Raw genomic sequence first — 19,868 nt, forward strand, 5'->3', positions numbered from 1 at the left:
TGGAGTTAGGAAGCTTGATTTCATGTTTGATTTTTTTCTGTATATTTTATGTGACTTCATGAAAAACAAAGAGGTGAGAAATATCCATAAGTTTACACTGCTGCTCATCTCTGTTGCTGATAAACATGTCTGAAGATGGTTAACATGTAAAATATCCTTTAAATACTACAGTAGTCTCAGAAGTGTAAATGTTAATCTCCCTTGTTGTGGTTCCCCCACTGCAACACACCAAGCAGGTGGAATGGTTAATGTCTTAAAACACAAATAAATCACTGTGAATTCCTGGGTACTCCAAGGAAATATTTTGTTTTCTTTTCCTTTACAAGAAACACTACATACTTGAGAATTCAGTGGAGAGTTAGGAGTGAATGTGGATCCTCACCATACTAATCTCCCACGGAAGCAGCTGTAGTTGGATACAGGATTGAAAAGAAGACATTTATATTATAAAGTTGACATCTTGTCCCTGTAGACCAGGGGACTGAGACCAAAGGCTCCAACCTGGGCTTCTCACCCAAGAGAAAGCACAAGCCAGTGGACACCTCTCTGGCCAAGTCATTAGTGCTCACATAAAAAGACCAGTTCTTTAATCTGATACTCTTTTTCAATAATTAATTTTCATCTTATTTCTATTTCAGCAGTACAAAATATCACTTCTAAAACTCCGTGCTCCTCACTGAGTGCTGGAATGACTCAGCTGCAGAACCAGGCTCTATCCTGTGAAAGTGGTAAGATGGAAAATCCAAAATCAATCTTTCGGGCAGGATCGGACAAATAAGAAGTGAAAGGTTTTGGTTTTACACTTCGGATGTGGGTGTTTAAATCTGTTATGCAATCTGAGCCTTGCTTCCTTATTTTCTTCAATTGTAGCATGAGGATCCTCGTTTGTGAGTACTGGCTCACCGTGGTGTGATGCTCTATGCCCCCATCCCAAGTGTTCAGCTGGAGCTCGAAACTGGGAGATGAGCCCCACCTAGTGACACATGATAAAAGTACTCAGCTGCTACTAACTAGAATAAATTTGATACCGTTTGAAATTCAAGGAAAAAAAACTTCGTACAATTAAAATATTTAATTTACAATTTTTTTTAAAAAAAATCCTAATCTAATGTGAGTTATTTTCTAGCATTTCTAAGATAATTTCTCCTTGGCTAGCTGAAGAAATACAAGAATTTTTTAATGATATTCCTCAGTAAAATCAGGCCTCTACAACAGATTTCAATATTTTTACATGAACTTCAGTGTTACCTGGATTCTGGAGTTTATTAAAAATATTTGTTCCACTTGCTGTTTTCCTCTATTCACAGTAAGAATGGAACACAAAACTTAAGGAGAATCCTTCAAAAAGTGCCAAATCAACAGCAAAATATTAGAATGTGATGACAGCAAGTCAACAGATTCTAATATAGGCCTTCATCACTGGCATTGTTCTTCAAGAGAATTTTTCTTAATCAGATAATGATTCTGACTCAGAATATTCTTTTTGTCTAGGTTAAAGGTTATTCATAATTTTGGTTAGTCTTCTTGATATAATTTTAAAAATTGAACTTCTCTTATAAAAAAAGGGTTAAGTTCCATGTGAAATTTCACATTTGTATTTCAAGGCAAAATTACTTCTCCCACATATTTTTAAAGTGCAACAACACAAAGTGAACAAAAACCTATTTTCTCTATTTAGGTTTTATAAGCACAGAACGACTCTTTCAGTTTTAGAATCTTACTCTAACTTTCACCCAAGTTCTGAAAACTCCCAGAAATTGATGGATAATGAGCATTAAAAGACAGAATGCTGCTAAAGACAAGAACTATGAACTGACTGGAAAGGAAATAGTTTAATAAATCCTTTGTTAGACAGAGGTTTTAGAAATTTTTCCTGCTGTGTTTCTTCAGAACCACTTCTTGGGAGGGGGTGTGTGCAAATTTAAATCAGAATTGTAGCAAGTTCTGTCAAAACAGTTAAAATGTCAATTTCAGAAACATTGTATGACTTACCCTTTTGGAAAAATGTAGTAATTTCCAGTCAGCTTAGAAGGAGTCTGAAATGCTCTGGGGCAGAGATTCATTCCTTTTTATAAAAGCTCAGTTTCTCATATTACCTCTTTACTTCCATCCAGGCTAGTTTGTCACCAAGGCTTCATTCTGCATTTTCTCCAGACAACTGGAATACATTGGCTTGGCTTTGCTTTCTTTTTCTAGACCAGACTAGCCCAGTGCTCTGTCTCCTGTACAAGATGGGCCAATTCTTAAACAGTTTTGCAAAACAGCTTCCATTTAATTCAATTTTATTGCGATTGCAGATGTTGTGTTACTTCTTAAGGAGGACATTTATTTGTTCCACTGACTGTCAGGAAGAGGACAAAACCACACTTTTAACATCCTATCAATTTGTAATTTTCTCTAGATTATTGAGCTGAATTTAGTGAACATCAAAATAAACAGGCAACAGGGACAGCACAGAGTGTTATTAATGTTATAAATGTGTTATTAAAAGTGGCTCATAATTCCCGCATCCTTTGGTCATCTGAGTTACAAAGATTGCCCTAATTTGTTGTTATTCTTGTCGTTGCAGGTTAGGTGCAAAATGCATATGGACATAGATGAGAGGTATGCATAGCATAATGCAGTGTGCCAGCGTGATGGAACTGAACATACAACCAAACAGAAGCTGAAAAGGGTCTATGCCTTACTGTGTGTTGATAATACAACTGGAACAGCCCAAGGGTCTGTATGAGTGTCAGTGGGCTTTACAGCCCCCGTTCTGTGCCGGCAGTAACAAACCCTTAGCTATTCGCAGAAATAAGCTAATGAAGGGTGAAATATAAACCTCCCACCCTGTCCGGAGGCTCTGTAGGAACCCGCGGCCATGGAGGAGCTGCCGGAACCCCCGAGCGCTGTCCCGGGAGCGGGAGCGGAGCGCCCCGGGCAGCAATGCCTCTTCTTCCCTCGGGCTGGCGCAGCGGCCCCGGCACAGCCCGCCAGAGCCCGGCACGGCCCGGCACAGCGGCGGGCGGAGCTGCCGGAGGTGCCCCCGCCCGGCCCCGCGGCGCCGGAGCCGAGCCCTGGGCAGCCGAGCCCCGCGGAGCCGCCTGTGCCCCGGGCCCGCCCCCGCGGAGCACCGCCCGGCCCGGCACAGCGGCCATGGAGCGGGGCGGGGGCCGGCGGCAGGTGAGCCCGGGGCCGGAGGTGCCCGGGACACCGCGGGGACAGCGGGCGGTGCGGGGACAGCGGGCGGTGCGGGGACAGCGGGCACTGCGGAGGACAGGGGGCAGTACAGGGGACAGCGGGCAGTACAGGGGGCAGCGGGCACTGTGGGGACAGCGGGCACTGTGGGGACAGCGGGCACTGGGGGCACAGCGCACCTGGCTGCGGTATGCAGCTGCCGGGGGATCGGCGCTGGGAGGGCCAAGTTACGCGCTTGCTGAAGTCTCCGCCCGTTGGAACTTGAGGGATCTCCGCCCTTTGGAACTTGAGTTACTTTCACAGAAGTTTGTTCTGTTGTTTTCTTGAACTTTTCTCTGTTTAGGACTCTGGGGATAGTATTTCTGAACGGCAGGAATGGAGACCGGTCGTTTACAGAAAGTGCACAGACACTCTCTGGCTGCTCCTCTTCTGCCTTTTCTGGGCTGGTTTGGTAAGCACGCGTGTTTGTTTGTTTGTTTCCTGGAAGGACTGATCAGATCCAAAGTTAATGGGGCTCTGCATAGTGTTACACTAAACCTAAACTGAAATTGTCACGGGCACGGTCCCCGGGTTTGCCCAGGGACAGATCTGCCCTTTGCAGTGGTGCAGTGCTTTATTGTGGTGTCTGACACGAGCCTGAGCTCTGCCCGTGTGCTTTAGACCCCATATATACACTGGTTATTTAGATTTCGCTGGTTTTGTGTATCAGTCCAGGCTCTGACCAGGCTCTCTATTCTACTTATTCATTGTAGCCTTGATGTCTTCCAACATGTGTCCAGCTGGTGCTACATTCAGTCACTATCTTAGAACAGAGTCCAAGCTTTTGGGAGGAGGCTTTGTCTTTCTGAACCCTGAATGTGGTTCTTAATATGTCTCAGTCTATCAGGATTATCATAAATACATTTTTTAATTCCATGCATTGTAAATTTTCAAATGGAAGCTGATGCAGAATATTACCCTTTTTAAATACTCCATAAATGGATAGTGAACTTTGTGAGCAGGATAGGGGGTTTTTACCTGCTGTCTAATGCTTTGTGCTTTGATCAGTGGAGGGGATGCCATGAATGAAACCTGTCAAATGGTAAGGGTTTAAGATTTTTGTTTGGTTTCTCTCACTGTTTTTATTGCTCACTTTCTGTGAAATAGTTTATTGCATACATGCATTTGTTTTCTTGTGTTTGGTCTTATTTTTAAAACATTTAAGAGAATGTAGTTACACAAATTTCCTCACATAGTGAAAAAAAATTGAAATCACATTGTGGAAATGGGTATCATGGCCATGTGCAGAAACACCCCTGCAGCTATTACTCTTTTACTTAACAGTATTTATGGCTTTTATCCAGCATTCTGCACTTAAAAAAAAAAAAAAAAAAATCGACTACACAATGGGCCTGTAATGTCCATATTTAAAGGCAATACCAGAATTTTTCTAAAAGCCTGTTTCAGTTGAGTTACTGAGTTACAGTGCCAGCTTATTTCTTGTTTTCCTTCTGAGAACATTTTAATTATTAACAAATACTTGCTCTGTAAACTGGATCTGGAAATACTCTGTTTTTGTAACAAATTACATCCACAAGCTGTATGTTAGCTTGAATTGAGGAGTCTCTACAAAGATGTCCATATTGAGACAGCATTAACATACCATCATAATTTTTTAAAAAATTCTGAACTAATGAAGACTGCAAAGTAAGAGTCTACTATAAGCAAAAGTGAGATTGCTCTCAGGGCTAACGAAGCACATTTGTACATGTTTGTGTATGAGACATGTTTTTGCCCAAATCCAATCTTTGGTCACAAGTACTAAAAGTAGAAAAACAAATAAAGGCTCTAAAGCTGAAGTAGGAAGGCAGTTGTGCTGGATGTGGTGTGTACAATCTGTCTCGAGCACAGCCAATATTCAGCTGTATTTGTTCAAAGCAGCAGTGCTTAATGTGGGACTGAGAAGCCTCACTGCTGCCAGCAGCTGGCACACAGCCACAGAGTAGTGATTGTCCTTGGTGTGTGTGAAATGTGATGTGCACCCCATGGGACAGAGGAGAAGCTTGCATCACTGAGTTCTTCAGTAGCTGGAGTGATGGGGAGATAAGCCCTGGGTAAAGTATTACTCAGGACTTCACCAGTTTCACAGAAGAATTGCTGCTTCTTGGCACTTGCAAAGGCTCTTTCCAAGGATTGTTTTGGCCCTCACAATGTACAGGAGGGTTTAAGCTGCATTCCTAGACAAAGTGTTTTATTTTGACTAAGAATTGCTGCTACTTGGCCAGCAGAGGTACTTGGCTGCCTCTGGGGTTTACAGGAAGATGATCTACTAGGACTTTGATCTGACAGCAGAACTAAAAAGTCAGGGCAGTGTCATCTAAGTGCACAGTGTGGCTTTCTCCATGTTTTTCACATGTGTTAAAGAGTGCTTCTTCCTGAAATTTCAGGTAATCTCCATTTAAAATATATTTTGTGTTTAAAAATAACTCTGATTAGATTCACTAGTAGCTTCAAGGGCCCATTATGGCAGCAGTTGTATTGCCCAAGTGTGTCTTGAAGGTCACCCTGTAAAACGAGATGCAGTGAGCACATGAAAAATCACCATTTGAGTGTTCTTGCCTAGTGACACACATGAACATCACTAAGGACAGTGTTTAGCACCTTAGTAATGCTTTCCTCTTATTTCAATCAGGAGCTCTATCTTTCTTCTCCTGTGTTATTCTGATTAATTTATATACTTTCAACAATAGATGAAGGAAAGCTGTAAGGAAGGCATAGGGCTAAACTTGCCCTTATGACTCAACCTGACCTTGTGCAGAGGGGTGAATTTTAGATTTAACTGTTTGTAACCAGAAGGAAAAAGTGTATGGCTTTAAAGAAATATTTATTGAATGGGAAGGAAAAGCTATGGTAGCACGCTTTCACATTAAAAAAATATTTTAACAGATGTTTGTAAGTGGCTATGCTGTGGTGGCTGGTGCTGCAGAAAGACTTGTGCTTGGATATGACAGCTTTGGGAACATATGTGGTCGGAAGAACACTCCTGTAGAAGGGGCAAATCTTTCTGGATTGGACATGACTAATAAAAAGTAAGTACATCAGATAATGTCTAAATAAATCAAATGTTTGAGAACTTAGTAAAATACACATCTTCTAGCTGTCAGTCAGATATGTCTGTGTATCTATGCACTGTTGTATTGAAAGACAAAAAAAGTGGGAATAGTGCAAAAGAGTTAGTGAAATTAAAAAGATAAGATAGAATTAGAAAATGTGCTGCATCATTATGCTTTATGCAGCTGCCTTCTTATAGAGGATCTTAAATGGGACATCAGCCAAACAGGCAGTCATTCTATAGGGCAAATCTTTCTACTTAAGGATGTTGCACACTGAAGTTTCCAGTAATTTTACTGACTCCTTTGGAAAAAGTTTCACTTGCTTTGTAGCATTTTAAAAGGATGGAAAGAAGGTTCAGAATTTTAACTTATAAAAACCCAAGAAAGCTTGTTTTTTGAGAAGAGGATCTTTTTTTCTTTCTAGGTATGTGTTCTTTCTGAATTCATGCAGCCTGGAAATACAAAGCCTCAAAATCAGTTCACTTTCCTTGTGTGTGTCAAGTTGTCCACAACAGCAACTCAACTCTTTGGAAGATCTCCAGAGTTTTGCAAGGAATAATGGTGTGCCACAGGGAATATGAGTATCTTAGTGTATCTGTAGAACAGTTGAGCAGCTTCCACTTCATTTTTATTATGTTTCTTACACTAGGGAGTCATATCTTACCATTAATTTCCTGAACAGTTCATGGTAACAGAAAATAAAATGTCTTGTTTCTGCTTTGTTTCAAAACCATAGTTTCTGGAAATGTTACAGCTCTCTTATGCAAATTAGAAAGTGGTTCAATAATTCCTGCACAGTGCTGAGATTATGTAGCAGAAAACTGACTGCTGAGAATGAACTAGTGACGTTTGGTGGAGGTGCTAGTAGGTCACCAGGGTTCGTATGCTGCTTGAGACTCTTGTCCATTTGGGTCCTTGAATTGTAATTAAAACTACTATGGAATTATTAATTCCATGAAGACACAAGTGGATTTATCCCTCTAGACATCAGATCCCAATGTTTGCTATTCCCTTTTATTGTAGTTTAATCCCATCTGGCAACAAAGCACCCCACAGCCACTCACTTCCCAGCAAAACCAGGACACACCTAGAAATTTTATTTGATTCTGGTGTTCAAGATGAAAATGCTGTCAGAAGTAGCCATTGTGTCAAAGAGGCTCCAGTTTATTCATGTCCTACACGTAAATAAAATAATCTGTAGTCTAAGCCTTATTTCATTGGGTATGTATAAACTTCAGGCCATATGAATATTAATGGCTATTTTTGTTGGAGATCAGTATCCCTTTCTTTTTTTTTTTTTTTTTTTTTTTTTTTTTTTTTTTTTTTTTTTTTTTTTTTTTTTTTAATGTTTTATTTGGCAGGGATTAGTATTTAAATCGACAATATTTGTTTTAATTTAATTTTGGGGTAGTTTGCCATAATTTTGTATGTGCAGAAAGCTGTAAACACCTGTGAGATTGTATAAGTATTTTCAGTCTAATGAAACACAATTGCATCATCAAATTCCAGCTAAAACTGCTTGCATGTTTATGTCAAGGCAGGGAGGGGTCTTGCATTTTGAGTGGCTTGGACAAATCCAGCCTTTCTTTCCCTGAGGACCTGTCTAATGGAGCACAAGTTAGTTTTCTGGACATGTGTGTGTGTATATATATATATTGTATTCTAACTCTGGACAGCCTAGTTCTATTGGTGTTTCCATCGTTTCAGGTTTTCCTCTTATCCTAGTGAGCAAGGATTAATAGCCAAGTATGGCACTGTGGAACAAACATTGTGCCTGCCCTCCAGGAACATAAGTGGTGACTGTAGGTAGGTCTAGAAGGCAAAGATTCTGCAGAGATTGGTTTAGATTTACTCAACTACCTAATTTGTTATTCACATTCCCACTGGAATATCAGGGATGAAAATGGCCTGCTAAGAGATCAAATCAGAAGTGCAAACAAATGTGTTAATGTGCTTTTTCTCTCAATTTTTTACTAATTTTAAGTTACCTTTTTTTTTTTTTTTTTTTTTTTTTTTAGGTTCTTTTCTTTGTGTTTACAACCTGAATGTTTCCAGTTACACACTAAATCCAAAGGCAGCTCAGCTGTGTCCCACACTGCCAGTTCCACCAAGGTAAGAATGACTGGGTACTTTACAACTTCCCTGAGTCCAAACAACTTCTTACGGATTGTTACTTTCTCGCATTTTGCATTTGACTTAATGCTTCACAGCCAGGACGGTTTTGCTTTGTTTATTTATTTTTGTCCACGTATCCTTACAAGCTCTTTTATGTGCCTGTGAACATTCCAGTGTCCTGTCCCACAGAATAAACAAAGCCTGCATTCCTTCCATTCCTCTACCCTTTAGACAATTTTCCCCGTCCAAATTAGGAAAAAGCACTCCATATGAGGAACAACTTAGCTCCTGCACAGACTTCTGCTTTCTCCCTCAATGCCAAGGATGTGGTCTTCAGCCTTGCTTCTTCTCCTGAGCCCAGAAATTTCCATCAGAATAATTTTATTTATTCAAGCCAGATGGCTTGAAGGTTCCACAGTGGTTCAACTGTGTCATGAAAATACAGCAGAGAATTGGAATCTCTGTGTTTGCAGATTCCTCATCTGCTCTGAACAGCAGAAAATGGAAGAACAAAGTGAAGAGAGCAGCAAACATGTAAAAACATTACATACAGTGGATCAAACGACAGCATGTAAATTGATGAAAAAATATGGCATGTTTCACTTATTTCCTCAACTTTCTAGGCCTTTTTCAGTTTGTCAAGGAATTCGGTAAAGTTATTTATCTTGCACAGTAATATTACGTAGTAGAAGCAAAGCTAGTTAGTGAAATTTTTAATTGTTGATAACAAAACCTCTCCTTTTCAGGTATGAGTGTGCCATTGACTGTTGTAAGGGAGCACTGCCAAAGTGGGACAATAAATATACGCAAGAAGCTTGGCTGGGGTTGCCAAATAATTTTGTATAAATATTTGGGGCCATTACTTGTACCTTGTGAGCATTGTTTTGATGTGGCTTTTAGAATGCTTAAATATAATAAAAACAATACAAGTGTTAAGTGTTTGTGATCTAGAATTACCTACAACAGCATAGGTTACAGCCATGTTAGCATGAACTTTGTTTTTACATAAACAGAGGGGAGCAAGGCAGGTGAAGCCAGACTAGAATGGGAATAGGAGCTATGTGCTGATGGTGATAGATAAAGAGAGAGTTATGAATTTCTTTCTCAGGCTGATCTTGAATGGATATGTTCTGGTATAATGACACAGTCATGACACTATTAGGAATTTATTTTGCAGAAGATACTTAAAACTACTCTTTATAACAGAATGCTCTCTGTGGAGAGTGGCAGGATGGATCACTGTGGATTTTAAATTGTTTGTCCAGTAATTAATATTTTTACCACTTTGTTTTTAACCTTTCAGTAAGTCCTTTCCATTATTTAATCGATGTGTGCCACAAAATCCTGAATGCTATTCCAAATATGCGTCTGTTCTAATAAGTATGGTTAATGAAATGGATGTTTTTCACCGAATTCTGAGTGGAATATTGGCAGGAAGAGATACTGTGATAGGACTCAGTGTCCTTGCACTAGGTAAGGTTATAAGTAAAAAGGGAATAATGATATTCAGTTAAAAGGTTAAAAATTTTCTTACAAGTCTATATGTTTAATTCAAAAGTGGACTTTTTTCATATTTTCTGGGCTGAGTTATTTTTAAGGAAGAGTGATCAGGTTTTATCAGGAGGCATTTAATAGACTGGTGAAATGGAGATCTCTATCAGATTCTGTGTTCCATGACATGGTTATATATCTCATTTTGGGGGACTGTAAGAAATTGTTGATAGAAAAATGACATCAGCATGAATACTTGAACCTAACTCTTACATAAAATGTTATTTAAAAACTAGTATTTCCCATGGTGAAATAGATCAGCTATAAGTTCCTTATTATTTAAGTTAGAGGTAACTGTGTGCTTTAAATGTTAAAAAGGTTGCCAGCTTTACTAAATGCTGTTGCTTTTAAGATTACTGTTTAAAAATAAAAGCCAAAATTCTACAAGAACCCTAAATTTATATTTAAAATAAAAAGGGTTGTAACACTCAAACTTTTTTATATATTTTTCAGCCTTCTCTTTGATACTGGTTTTAGCCTTCAGATTCATTCAGACCCTCCTCGTCCATACTCTGATTGCACTGGTTGTATTTGGGTTGTTGTGTAAGTATATTTACTGTTCCACTGAAGGATTAGCAGCTGAACAAACAGCTATCCTTTATTTCCAGGGCCATCCTCACAGCTTACCACAGTAATTTCCAAGCTGAAACCTGCTTGCCTTTTGGTGTCAAGGCCTGGCTGTGCTCTTCCAGCTGCAGGGTGTTAGGATGATGGTGGTGTTTATTGTTTTTATACCTTCCTAGGAACAACATTTCTTTTGCCAGATGAGTGCAGTTATGAAAATGCTGCTGTTTTAAAGAATGCTTAGTGAACTCTTATACTGCCTGCTTTGGGAAGGGAGAACCATAGGAATGTGTCTGGGTAAAGCTTGTCATTCCATGAAAGTTAGCTTTGTATCTCCACAATGAAATTACATGCCTGAGCCTTAGGAAAACTGCAAGAAATCCAAATGTTCTGCTGCGGTTTTCCCTCAGACTGACAGGCCACTCTGGGAAGTTTCTCTGTGATGGGTGATCCTATGCCCCACTTTGCTGACTGACAGTGTTCCTGAGCTGGGGGTGGGTTAGTGGGGAGGGCAGGAGAGCAGGGAGGGAGGGCAGGCAGGCATCAGCCTGCCAGCAGCTGTGTGCCCTGCCTGCCCTCATCCTGCTCTGCTCTGCTCAGTTGTCTCAGGTGTTCTCTGGTGGCTCCATTACGACTACAGGAATGATCCCAGCACTGAGCTGGAAACAGAAAAGGAAAATGCAAAGTTCCTACTTGGATATGCCATCTTCTCAACAATAGTTACTGTAAGTAGCATTTTACCCTAAGCAGTGGCAGAGGCTGTAACTTGAAAACTTGAACTACAGTGGTTCTGCAACAGTAAAAATAATGCCTAATTCTTTTCAAATTGGAAAATGAGAATAAATTCTAAGATCTTCTTACATTCATTCAAATGTGATCATAAAACCATAGAATGGTTTGGGTTGGAAGGGACCTTAAAGATCCCTAGTTCTGACAAGATTTTTAGGCTATCATCAAAACTACAAAAAAAATTTTATATCTTCATTGTGAAACTTGTTTGTCAGCTTTGCTGTACTTCAAACCTGTACAAACAGTGTTAGTGTTGTTGGTGTAAAAATGTGAGAATTATGTTCCATCCCCATTTTGTTCTGCATCAGCTCACTGGAGGATCATGTTGGATAAACACAGGGGCACTGGCTGAGTATGAACATGAGATCTGTGGATTTATCCCACCCTGTCAGCAGGAGAAAGGGGTGGAAGCTCTTTTAGACAATTGAGGGGCAGTGAAATACAGGCAGCAGTGCCTAGGCCTCAAGTTATGGGGTTAAACTCTGTTTATTCTCATTGACCTTGTTTTACAACAGAAAAAATGAGTGTGACTTGCAACTTCTTATGGGATTTTTTCACTCTGATGTTGCAATGTTAAAAGGAGCCATTGCTCAATTTGAGGGTACAGTCAATTTGTACTTCATGAGGCATTTGTCAAAGTGATGGTCCTGTTGTCTTAGAGATGAGTAAGATCCATATGGAATTTGCCAGATATGAACAGCCTGACAGTTTACAGTGATAAATATAAATGTGTCACAGATCAGATTTTTTTGGTATCCTCTATAAGTTATGAACTTTCTACATCTGCTGACACTAAAGAGGTAAGAAAAAGTTTCTTTGAATGCTTGTGTGTTCTGGTACAACTGACTGTTGTTTGCAGAACTGTGGGAACAGCCACTGCTGCAGGTTATGCTTCTCTTCAGAGCTGGTGGCTTCTTTCTAGACCAGGCAAGAAAACTAGTGAAGGAACTGTCACTGGTTATATTTATTGTTTTAGAGATTTCAACCTCTCTTTTAATTGCTGTTCATAGTTCCTTGTCACATACAAGGGGAGATTGTGGGCTTTTTGACTTGGGGTTTTGTTATTGGCAGGTTGGGTTTTTTACTTTGGGAAGATAAGAATTTATTTAAATAAGTTTTTATTTTGTCTGCTTTGCTCCCATACATACATAGCTTTCAAACTAGTTTGGTTGTGGACTGCAGGAAAGGACTGGTTCTCCTACCATTGTGAAAGTGAACAGTGGCAAGCTGACCTGAGTAGAAAGGAAGTTTAAAAGTTCATGATATGCAGGGTATGTGAAAGTAATACGTAGTGTGTAATGTACATTTATGTTTGCTATAACGCAACACAGACTGTTTCCATTAGATGAATAAAAGTTTCATGAATCCTATTTTGTTTAAAAACCAGGAGCAACTACTGCAGGAAACCAGATTTTAATCCACAGGCTCTTTGAGAATATAGGCAGTGTTTTGGGAGGATTTTCTTATATGTAGTCAGATTGTATAAATTGCTTTGCTGTCATGTCTTTGTGAAATCTGTGTCCTTTGATCCCACATTTGACAACTCTGATAATTTTCTTGAGGTAAAACCCCCAACATTTTGTCTTTTTATTTCCTGTAACAGGTTGTTCTGATCTCCCTTATATTTGTACTGAGAAAGAGGCTTCAGTTTGCTGTACAGCTCTTTCGAATTGTTGGCAAAATCATTGGCAGAATTCCTTTCCTCCTCTTCCAACCACTCTGGACCTTTCTGATTCTCATTGTGTTCTGGGTATTTTGGGTTGCTGTACTACTTAGCTTAGGAACTGCAGGTAAGTGTATTTTCGTGTTTTTGACTGAGTGCTATCCATTTCCCAAGTTCTCTTCTTAAATGTGGAACCTCTTGGTGTTGGTGTACAAAATGTGGGCTAGCATTGTTACACAGCTGAGTTACTTGTTATTTTTATTTTATTTCCCATTTGTTGAAGTCTTCTGCATTGCCCTTTTGCTTCCATATGTGGACTTGAGTTTTGTTCTTTCTCATTTATTTGCTAATAGATGGTGGTAGGTACAGTATATGTTTGGTGTACTTAAATGAAGAAAGTAACAGGAAGGAGGAGACAGCTTTTAGTGCAATTGTTACAAAATGAGGATGTTCATCTCTCTGACTATGAACAACGTTGAATTGTCACAGAGGCAGAACATTGCTTCACAGCAGTAGTTCAGTGACAATTGCTATCATTTGGACTAGTGCAGCAGTATTTATAGATTAATCCAGTGGTTCTTGCAGTTGCAGAGGAGGTGCTCTGTGGAAAGGGTCAAGCACTATGAAAGATCTGGCAGAACAGATTTTTAGTATGGAAATTGTATTACTGAGGGATATACCACTGTAAGATCTGTCACTGATTGAACCAGGGTAATTTGGATGCTGTCCCTTGGCTCAGCACCATGCCATCCAAGTGAAAGAGATTGTAATCCTTCTGTGGAACATCACCCAAAGAAGTGAAGCTAAAATCTGTGTAGCTCTGGGGATAACTCCTCATGTACACATCAGCCTCTGCCCATGAAAACATTAGGATTTGAGGGCTGGTATTTTTTAACTTAAACTTCTAGGGCCAGTGTTAGGAGCCAATTATTATCCTTTAGGTCAAAGCTGATGTAGAATTAATATGGACAGAGAGCATGGTTTATAGGTTTTCTCTTTTCAAAAACTTGGCAGTGACTGCTGTGTGGGAAACCAAATACAGCCTAATTTTTCAAATGCTTGTGTGTTACTGTTTTACTTTGTGTTTCCACTACGGCTTGAGATAGTAGCTGCAGTAACTTCTTAGGACAGGTTTACAGATCTCTGCTGGGCCAGGAAAGTCTCCAGCCTTTCCAGAGCTGAGCCTATTTGGCAAAGCTGACTGTATTCCCTACCTCTATGGATCAGGTACCTCACTCCTCTTCCATCACAACTGCTTCCATCTCAGTTGATTCTGGCTCCTTAGAGAGACACCAATTCACTTCTAACATGAGAAGCTGTCTGAGTCCATGCTGGCATTGCAAATCACACCCATTGCTTAGGCTGGACTGGGATCTGTTTCCCTCTAGCTTTCATTGGAGAGTTGTGCAGATTTTCCAGTCTCTGTTTCTGCTGCCTTGAGTAGCTCATGTCTGTTGGGAGTTGCTGCTTGAGGCAGCTGCTAACCTGCTTCTCCTGCAAAAGAGTCAGACCTAGCGTGGGCAAATGTCCGACCTGCAGTCTATTCGTGAATTGTTCCTCCTCACTAAATAGTCAAGCTAATGTCCTTGGCTTTAGATGTCATGGATATTCCTTCTCCACACTAGTTGGAGTTAAATTTTCCCAACGCAGGAGCAGCATTGTGTGCTGGACAGAGTTCTGTGTTCTTAGTTTTTCTTCAAAATCTTTATGCCATTCATGTACAGATCAGACAGGCAGCAGTAATTTTGAAACTGGCCTTGTGGGGTACCTTATCCCTGCTTCAGACCATGCTTTATAAAAAGGAGCATCTTCTGAGCTAGCAACAAACTGTTCATTTCATGCACCTGCTTGGATCAGATACAGTTTAAGATAAACATTAACTGTAGTAAATTTAGTAACAGAAAAATAGAATTAATTATAGCACACAAATTTTCTAAATATATAATTAACAAGAACTCTGAGAGCAAATATTACATCTTTGATGTTAAATCAAGCTGATTGAGTCATAGTACAGCACACAACTCCTGACTCAAATGTATTTTATGTTTTGTCTTCTCTCTAGCTTAATAGGAGTGCTGATGTTCCCAGCAAGTGATGCAAACAGTACAGTGCAGGGGGCAGCATAAGCCTGCTGCACAGCAGTGATGATAAAGTTTCAGCTTTGAAAGAATTGACTTTCTCCGATTTAGCATAAGAAGAGAAGGTCATTCCCAGGCAGTTAACTGTCAATATATTGCCTATATGAGCAATCTAGTAAAACAGAGGTTTTGACGGAGATATTCTGGCAGAATATTTTTAGTGCAGATGCCGGTCCTTGTAAGATGTTCCTGCTGGAAGCACGTTAATGTTAGAAGAGTACGAGTGCGTTTGGTAGGTAACTCAAATCAGTATTAGTTAACCCCAAGCACGAGCGCCGATGGGGGATGCCGCAGTGTGCTGGGCTGTCTCTGGGCGGGCGGGGCGGTGTGTCCGGCCGTGTCCGCGCTGTGTCCGGCCGTGTCCGCGGTGCCGGTGTCGCTGTCGCTGCCGGCGCTCGCTCTGTCGCTGTCCCCGCAGCGGCCGCCAGGGGGCGCGGGGGGCCCGCCCGGGGGGGGCACGGACAGGGGGCAAAGGCCGGTCCAGCTGCTCGGGGGTGGTAACGGGGGGGGCACCCAGCCCTGGGGGGAGGGATGGGACAGGCCCCTCAGCAGGACTGCTCTCTGCATTCCCAGTGCCCTGCTCTAGCCCAGATGTGTTTGGTAGTGTTTCAGATCTTGGACGACGATCGCGAAACGAGATTTGGTATTGAGAACATTCCTTTAGGTTGTTTTCAGATTTCCAGCCCAAATATGAGTCCTGTGAAATGCTGTGTGTTAAAGCAGCTCACCGTCAGATAAGCTGGGGGTTGTTCTGCTGTTCTAGGATGACATACCCAGGCATTCTGTAATGACAAACACACAGTACTGTACGGTTGATAATGCACTGACAGGACACCTTTGTATTATTTATTAGTTTTCTACAGTTGTCCTGTAAGTGGAAGAGATTTCTTTTTATTTTGAGTTTTGGGGACTTTTTGCTCTGCTTGACAGCTCTTCTCTGAAGATCTCCAAAGATACGCCCTCTTTTACAGAGCAATTTGTTTTCCTTATTGACAAATAGTTGCCTGTCTGGGATTCAGCTTGCAAAATACAGGTGGTAATTTTCTTGGGTTTGACATTTTGGCATTTTCTTCTCACAAATATATTTTCTGGGGCTGTGCAGGCTGTATTTTAAATGCAAATATACCAAGAAAGCTGAAAAAATGAAATGTTTACGAAGATTCTAGTCTTTTGTCTAATACAGAAAGATGGGTAAACGAAATTGGCTTGCTGCTGTGCCGCACCTGCTTTGAACATTTTCCTTGAATCTGCACTAGTTATACAGTATTTATGGTGTCTGTGCATCTCAGTGGTTCTGGAGCACTTGATCCTCCCTTCAGCTGTGGTGCACCTGATCATTATGTGACCATGCAGGCGCCTTATTTACATCTCCTCCAAAAGCTAATGTTACTGTGAGAAAAAAACCTGACTTCTTGGGAGCTATAGAAAGCTATAGACTGCACTTGAAGGGTACTTATGCACATGACTAATTTCAAACACATGGATAATCCTATTAAAATCAGTGGGACTAGACTACTTAGGCATTTTAGGGTAGGCACCTGCCTAAGTACCTTGGTAATTCAGAATCTGTCAGAACAGCAGAGCCTGAGCGAATTCCAGGCCTAGAAAACTAGGAGAAATGCCAAGACTTCATGAGACTTTAGGTAGCACAAGCAGTGGCACCAGTTAGAACCATTAGCTGCCTAGGAATGGAATTCAGCTGTTCTTTAGAAAAGCTGATATGTCTTAGGGTTATTGAGTTTTATTGTTTGCTAATTTGTGGGTATTTCACTGCAGAACTGAATTGGCACAGCAGAGCATGTCTTTCAGCTTTCCAGAGTGCAGTGAGGTCCACATGGTGTAAATACTGTGGATGCAGGATGAGAAGGTGGTGTGGGTTTTTTGTGTAATGAAGGTGCATCCTACAAGCAAGTGAGCAGCAGAACTGCCACATAAAGCTGTGCAGCAGCAGCAAAATGAGCAGTAAAAATGTATTTCCTGCAGGAGCCTTGACATTCCAATTACAGTCAGGTAGCTTACCTGTAAATACTTTTACATGAAAAAAACACTAAATAAGATAAAATAAATTCTGTTGCAGGAAGCACTAGGATTTAGTGTATGATTCCAGAACTTTTCCTCACTTGGCAGTGGGAGGAGCACAACATATTTTCATGTTAACAGGAACTGATAAACAGGCTCTCAGTATTTTCTTGTCAGTGGCTCTTTGTTTGTGATAAGGAAATTGCTGGACTAGACTTCCCAGGGATTTTTGTCTCTTAGAACTGCCTGTTGCTGCAGGCATCAGCAAAACCTCACAGCAGCAGCAGCCGAGTAAGGATGTCTGACTTAAGTCAGGCAGTCCCAAAATGCAGGTGAAGGCACTGCACACACCCAGCACTGACTGCTGCCTCACTGCACTGCTGTGCTGGCTGCCAGAGCAGCACTGGGCTCTGAGTCCCACGGGGAAATTCTCCTGGGTTCCGCTGCAAACACTTGTGCCTGTTTGCATTGTTAACGTCACCTCTTTTGAAGTATTGGCAGCAGATCAGCACTTGTACTGATCAAAGGGTTCCAGATTTGGTGATACAGATGTAGGGACTTCAGTTCTTTACTGTGTTGTTAATGTTATCATTAAAAGTGTATGGTGCACTGGGAAGATTCATGATTGTATAGTTGGAGAAAAATATTCTATTGACAGGTTAAACTGTCAATTAAACAGATTTCAGGGCTTTGTTGAAAAAGTTTAGTTTGTATGAACAGGTAGATCATGGTAGAGTGATGAGGAAAATGGCATATACTTTTCTCAACAGGTCATCTAGGATAGCTTTAAAGTTTATCTAAGATGTTGATATAGAAAAATCACCCTTGTGTGTCATACTGTTGACAAAGTTATGCATGTCTGGTAGGCCCAGAAGACAGGGAATCAGAGAGAGATGTTTATATCATTAAACAGATTTTTATGAAGTAACAAAACTAGTTTACCATACCTGACCAGCAAAGTGATCAAGGTGAACTCACAGGTGGCTCTTCCTGATCTCTGTGCAGCTGAGCACAGCACTGTGCACATGTACAAGTATAAGGTTGTCCAGGAAAGACAAAGCCGTTACTGTTGTTACTGCAGGTGTTTTTTTCAGTAGGCTGATAAAAAGCAAACAGAATTAACTTGCCATATGTGCATTTATCAGTCTTCATGACAACACTACAGAAACAGAGCCTGAAAAGGTCTATTTTGGAAAAAGAAATGTTCCAGTGGAAAATGTATGGAAAATGTCTTTAATTCTGCTACCAAATGGCATAATGTCTTTGCATGAAAATGGAGAGGTAGATACAAGACACCTTGTATCTCACTGACATCTTGTTTGCCTAAGTTCCCTTAGTGAGGGCTGTAGGCCATGGATAATGGGTGTATTTGGTTAGTTGTGTGTGCTGCAGGAAAAGGCAGTCTAGAGCCTCTGGAAGAAATATGGGAAATTACAAATCTCTTAAATTCAGAGTTATATAGTTCCTCACTTGTTTTAATGAGTTAAGTAAATTACTATATCCTGAAAAATTCCCCTTTAAAAACCCTCACTTTTGCAAACTTAAAACCAGGGAGGCACAGGATGGGGAGGAATGAGCTTGAGAGTTTGTGAGGTCTGACTAGTAGCTTTTTAAAACCATCAAATTGCAGTTCACAGACATAAAATTCATTTGAATATATTGGAAGCACAACAGTCTTTCTATGAATGACCAACTGTACAGCACTGGAGAGAGCTTGCCTGTTCAGCCAATATTGTTTAACCTCTCAGAAAAGAAAATATCTAGAACATACATTTATATATGTGTACCCATGTAGCAGTTTTTTATTCTTCAAAGCACTTTAAAATAATGTTGCAGTGCTACTATGGGGTAGATGGATATTTTTCTTAATTTACAGACAAAAGGACCTTGCTTCTGAAAACTTAAAAAGCTTGTTTAAACATGATGGTATTGCTGAAACAAATCTTTACTGTTTCTACTTTTAGTTATTCTTGAGTAAGAATTTTGTGGCTGTAGAAAAACAGGCCAGAAAGGAAGCATTTCCTACATAGCTTTGTATATGTGGTAGTTTGGAACCTGAAGGTGGTGTGTTGTCCTGTAGGAGAACACAGAGTCATAGAATCATTTAACTTGGAAAACACCTTTAAGATCATCAAGTCCAGCTGTAAACCTAATACTGCCAAGTCCACCAAATGAATACATGAAGTATTAAAGCTGAAGTTATATTACTGTTTGAGCAGTAGTAGCCAATTCTGTCAAAATAACTTCGTTATTTCTTTCATGGAGGTGGAATAAGAAACTACTCACCTCCAGAGATTGTTTTATTTGGTGAACATGTTTCTCTTTAAGGTTAATAGACTTAAGATTTGGTTAAAAAAAAAAAAAAAAAAAAAAAGGCATGTTAGGAACCCAGAGACCTTTTACTAGGACCAAATGGTCCTAATGCCATGATCCCCTGACTAGCCTTCAGAGTCAAGTGCCACAAAGGGGATCGCACAGAGAAAGGTCTGATTCTTGAGGAATCTGAGTTGGCCCCACCTTCTGTGAAAAGCCACCTATGAATACAGAATAAATTCCTTGCAACAGAGGTGGAAGGAATGTTTTTAGCTTGAATAAGTTAATTTGTCCATGTTCCTAGATACAGTAGTAATATTGGAGCGTGTGCTACCATAGAGATGTCTGCTTTCCCCCTCCCCCCCAAGAGAGCCTACATTTATGTGCCTGTATTTTGCACAAAGATTGCAAAGTGTAGAGAACAGATAACTAATGGCCTTGGTT

The 19,868-nt window shown here is 40.4% G+C and overlaps 1 protein-coding gene across 4 annotated transcripts in view; it reads left to right on the plus strand.

The window, feature by feature from the left end:
* SLC44A3 (solute carrier family 44 member 3) overlaps positions 1-19,868 on the plus strand; it is a 94,982-nt gene that overhangs the window by 52,432 nt on the left and 22,682 nt on the right. For 2 of the 4 annotated variants that reach the window (XM_083867874.1, XM_083867873.1), the window contains 9 exons: positions 639-728; positions 3,524-3,631; positions 6,106-6,248; positions 6,697-6,833; positions 8,291-8,384; positions 9,691-9,860; positions 10,392-10,481; positions 11,103-11,227; positions 12,895-13,081. In XM_083867874.1, coding sequence (XP_083724000.1) covers positions 6,106-6,248; positions 6,697-6,833; positions 8,291-8,384; positions 9,691-9,860; positions 10,392-10,481; positions 11,103-11,227; positions 12,895-13,081 — 946 coding nt within the window. In that variant the 5' untranslated portion in view covers positions 639-728; positions 3,524-3,631. Of the gene's footprint in view, positions 1-638; positions 729-3,108; positions 3,166-3,523; positions 3,632-6,105; positions 6,249-6,696; positions 6,834-8,290; positions 8,385-9,690; positions 9,861-10,391; positions 10,482-11,102; positions 11,228-12,894; positions 13,082-19,868 lie in introns of those variants that run through there. The other 2 variants (XM_083867872.1, XM_083867875.1) reach the window with 1 other exon arrangement.

The sequence above is a fragment of the Zosterops lateralis genome (genome assembly GCF_965231275.1).
Source record: "Zosterops lateralis genome assembly, chromosome: 9".
Lineage (NCBI taxonomy): Eukaryota > Metazoa > Chordata > Aves > Passeriformes > Zosteropidae > Zosterops > Zosterops lateralis.